Source organism: Orycteropus afer, unplaced genomic scaffold, assembly GCF_000298275.1.
Source record: "Orycteropus afer afer isolate SDZICR_OR568_19922 unplaced genomic scaffold, OryAfe1.0 scaffold00356, whole genome shotgun sequence".
Lineage (NCBI taxonomy): Eukaryota > Metazoa > Chordata > Mammalia > Tubulidentata > Orycteropodidae > Orycteropus > Orycteropus afer.
Window position 1 is genome coordinate 232201 of NW_006921943.1, and position 4839 is coordinate 237039.

Here is a 4839-nt window from a genome sequence, read left to right on the forward strand (position 1 = left end):
ATCAGCACCCAGGGAGAGTCCAACACAAAGTCCTGGCCACAGAGCTGCAGAAACGTGTGCACAGCTAGGAGACCACAGCAGGATGCTGTCCCCATGGAGACAGAGGCACTGGTGTGGGGGATGTCAACGCCTTCCAGAGCAAGGACAGGTATGAATGGGATCAATGCAAAAGGATGGATGCTCAGCACATCAGGACAGTGAGAAAAGTGATGTGGTAAATGCCACAGACAAGTCAAAAGATGTGGAGAGAGCAAGGAGGGTGGCAGAGAGGGCAGAAAATCACACTGAAGAAGGCAATTCTGTAATAACAAACTTAACGTGACATGTCAGCTTGCACAGGAAATGAGCCCAACTTTTCTGAGAAAAGAGCTCAAGATGAGAAAAAAAGAGCAGGAGAGATTGTCAGAAAAGCAAGGTGCCAGGCTTATCCACCATGGGACTGCTCACAGCCACCTTATGACAGAGTAACAGTAAGTGCCCAATAAGCATTAGCTTATCAGTGACACACACCAGTCCACACATTTCACAATTATAGCAACCACACATGGTAAATGCTACATCACTGTCACCATCCCATTTTACAGAGGCAAGGAAAGAGCAAGTTACTTACACAAGATCATATCTATTCAGTCCAGCAGAACCTAAAAAAAATCAAACCCACTGCCTTCAGCCAAGTCCAACTCATAATGACCCTATAGAACAGAGTAGAACTGACTCATAGGTATTCCAAGGCTATAAATCTTTATGGAAGCAGACTGCCTCATCTTTCTCCTAGAAAGCAGCTGGTGGGTTCAAACTGCCAACTTTTTGGTTAGCAGTTGAATGCCTTAACCACTGCACCATCAGAATGTCTTGTCTAACAGAAAGGCACCTAAAAATAACTAATAATGATGACTTCATTACCTGATCCTTAAACTATGATTAGTGCACTCTGTATGAGGCATTCCATTGTGTGGATCTTAACAAATTATGGATAGCATTTCGAAGAATGGGGACTGCAGAACACTTAACTGTGCCCATGAGGAAACTATACATAGACCAAGAAGTAGGCACCTGAACCGAGCAAGGGGATGCTGTATGGTTTAACATTAGGAAAGGTGTGTTTCAGGGCTGCATCCTTTCCCCATACTTATTCAGTCTGTATGTTGAACAAATAACCCAAGAAGCTGGACTATATGAAGAAGAAGATGGCATCAGAATAGGAGGGAGACTCATTAACAACCTGAGATATGCAGATGACACAATGTTGCTTGCTGAAAGTGAAGATGACTTGAAGCACTTAGTGATGAAAATTAAAGACTACAGTCTTCAGCATGGATTATGTCTCAACACAAAGAAAACGAAAATCCTCGCAACTGGACCCATAAATGGTATCACGATAAACAGAGAAAAGATTGAAGTTGTCACAAATTTCATATTACTTGGTTCTACAATCAACACCAATGGAAGCAGCAGTAAAGACATCAGATAACGTATTGTATTGGGCAAATCTGCTGCAAAAGACCTGTTTCAAGTGCTGAAGAGCAAAGATGTCTCCTTGAGGACTAAGGTGTGCCTAACCCAAGTCATGGTATTTTCAGTTGCCTCACATGCATGTGAAAGCTGGACAATGAATATGGGAAGACCAAAGAAGAGTTGATGCTTTTGAGTTGTGATGTTGACAAACAATGCTAAAGGTACCATAGACCGCTAGAAGAACTAACAAATCTGTCCTGGAAGAAGTGCAGCCAGAATGCTACTTGGAAGCAAGGATGACCAGACTTCATCTCACCTAACCAGTCATGTTGTCAGAAGGGACCATTCCCTGGAGAAGGCTCTCATGCTTAGTTAAGTGGATTGTCAGCAAAAAAGGGGAAGGCCCTCAACAAGGACTGACACAGTGGCTGCAGCGATGGGCTCAGGTATAGCAAGGATCATGGGGTTGGCACAGGACCAGGCAGTGTTTCATTCTGTTGTACACAGGGTCACTATGAGTCGGAGCCAAGTCGATGGCACCTAACAACATCTTTCCGTGATATGATTAAAACTAAAAACCTCCAAAGTTAACCATCAATTAGCCAGGAAATGTTACCTAGAGTATCAGTATTCAATGACGACAGACAAGCAAGGCATGAGGAACCTTGAGACCCAATCATAAATGTGAAAAACCCTTTCTTTTCTATTGACAGTGATCCAGACTAATGGGGAAATCTAAGAGGCAAAGAAATTAAAATCCACTGGTAGTGTTTCTAGAAGCCCTGGTGGCAAAGTGACTCAAGTGCCCAGCTGCTAACTGAAAGGCTGGCGATTTGAACCCACCAGCTGCTCCATGGGAGAAAGATGAGGTGGTCTGCTTCTGTAAAGACTGACAGCCTTGGAAACCATCCAAGGTAGTTTGCTCTGTCCTCTAGGGCCTCTGGGAGTGAGAACTGCCTTGACAGCAGGGGGTTTGGGGTAGCACTTCTGAATTACAAAGTCATCCACCTGGTGTTCACATATCAGATTCACTCACCAACAATTTTGTTGAGTTGGTACTTACCCATCTTTGAAGGGGGGTTTATACCGGTCCATAAAAACTGGTGTCACGCCACATAAATCTAAGGTTGACAAAGTGGCCAGACGTGGCCAGTTTTTGCCATACCACACAACAGTGACCGATGTGTCATTTATGGAAAGGTCAACAAACTCCGTGACGTGTTCTTTTCCACTTTTGTCTCTCAGTATGATCACCCAACCTAAACCAGATATTCTAGAGAGAGAGAAAAATAAAAAGCCAAAAACGTCTACCTCATGGTGGAAAAAAGGATACTCAAGGCATTTCACATAACCTCTCTAAACCGTCCAGGTCCTTAAAAGCCAAAAGCAAAGTCCTGGCAACATGCCCAAATCAAGTTTCCATTCCACCCACGGCCCTCCCTCTAGACACTCTTCCCCACTGGTCCAGGTACCAGCAACCCCGAACAGACGACCAGGGTTCTGCCTGAGGCGGGGGCCTTGCGGAGGGCTCTTGCTCTACAGATCGCGTTACAAGGGTATTTCTGCTTTACATGGCAACTATAGACCATACACACACAGAACGACAAAACACAACGTATTTTATAGATGCAGGACATCAGCAACAGCCCCCCACCATCTACATATGCAATCCTGGGAACACAGACCACCATTCTCTCTAAAGTGACTGTCACCTGCAGCACTGCTCAGTGACGTCACAGCGTACCCCCCACTTCAAGACGATGCAGCTCACCTGAGTGCCTCCTTGATCTTCACTGGAAGGCCGGTGTACGGGTTCACAGGCCGCAGCAGCTGGGCCACCACGGCTTTCACAGAGGCGACCTGCTTTGCAATGTACTCTCTCTTCCAGTATCCGGCTGCTTTCTCCTCCATTATCAGGCGGGTCACAGGCATGGCTGTCTTCTCCTCCGCTTTCAAGTTCCAGGTCGATCGCTTAGGCGGAAAGGCAGTGGAGTAGATTCTGACCCAAATAAAACTGGGGGAAGGAGGCAGTGGCTGAACTGTCTGAGACGTTGCCATCTATCTGTACTACTAATGGGTCAGCAGCAACTGGGAGGCTGGCGCAGGACCAGGCCGTGTTTCATTCTGTTGGACATGGGGTCGCTGGGAGTCTGAACTGACTCGCCGGCACCTAACAACACAACAACGCTCATGTATTACAACAGAGAGGCACAATTATCCCTAAGTAGTTTAATTCCATGAGTAAGTCAAGCTGAACGATCACAGTTGTTCATGTGACAACAGTTTGAGGTGATGCGTTTTAGACACATCAACCCTAGAAACACAGGCTAAAAGGGAATACATCTTTCCCAGGGTCAAGTTTAAAATGAGGGAGCATGTTATTTGACACCATCCAAGCCACCACCTTCCTACACCAGTCACTGGACAGGAACGCTACACAACAGCAGCAGGGAGCATCCACAGTGTGACTTCTGTCTTTGTTTAATATACACATGCATTTTAAAAGATCAGAAAGACATACACACAGGAAATGTCAAGTGAGCTGTATGTTCTTCTTGCTTTTTATTTTTCAATTTCCTGACAGTAAACATACACTGCTTTCACAAAGAGAAAATAAATGTAAGTAACTGATAATAAGAACTGAACAGCAGTTGAGGCTTTCTGAGCACTTACTGTGTGTTACTGTGTAGGCACTTCACACTCGTCTCATTTAATTCTCACCACAAACCCATGAGGTAGCCACTGTGACTATTCCCACCATACAGACGATGCCACTGGGACACAGACGGAAAGCAACCTGCCTGAGCTCTGTGGCATCTGAATCCGTGCACCACTGACCTTCACTTCATCTTCAATGGCAATGGGGAAGTGGCTACAAAGAAAATAACGTATCTGTGGTAGCTAAGGTTGTATGTCAGCTTAACCAGGCCTGGCTGAGTGGCTGGCCTGCTGGAAGTAGTAATTCTCCATGGTGAGACTAGTAATCAGCTCCATGGTAGAATCTACTGGAGCAGTTGAGTAGCTGCTTTAGGGATGTGGGCTGTTTCTGGTAGATAAGAAGCAACTCTGAAGAAGGTCTCCAGCTGATGGCATGCTTGAACCCTGCATGTAGCTGAGTCATTGTTCAGCAGCCTGCCATGTTGCCCTGCTGACCTTGGGACTTCTAATGGACTTGAATCAATGGCCTGCCATGTGGTTTGGTAATATTGGAACTGTGCCATTTTATTTGTTGACCTTGGGCTTGTAAGCCTCAGCAGTCAGCAGCTACCTGAGTAAAGAGATGCCTCCAGCTCCAATGGGCCAGGAGCAAGACCAGAGCTGAAGCCCAAAGTCAAGGGGTTTCACCCAGCCTCTAGAGCCTGGTACCTGGAACTCAGACTTCTA

General features: G+C 45.8%; 1 protein-coding gene across 1 annotated transcript in view; it reads right to left on the bottom strand.

Moving 5' to 3' along the window:
* The window catches only part of FBXO15 (F-box protein 15), a 66242-nt gene that overhangs the window by 46304 nt on the left and 15099 nt on the right, over window positions 1-4839 (bottom strand). Inside the window, exons 5-7 of the mRNA XM_007952725.2 lie at window positions 4434-4460; window positions 3227-3469; window positions 2519-2728 (exon numbers count right to left, since the gene is read on the bottom strand). Coding sequence (XP_007950916.2) covers window positions 2519-2728; window positions 3227-3469; window positions 4434-4460 — 480 coding nt within the window. The remainder of the gene's footprint in view (window positions 1-2518; window positions 2729-3226; window positions 3470-4433; window positions 4461-4839) is intronic.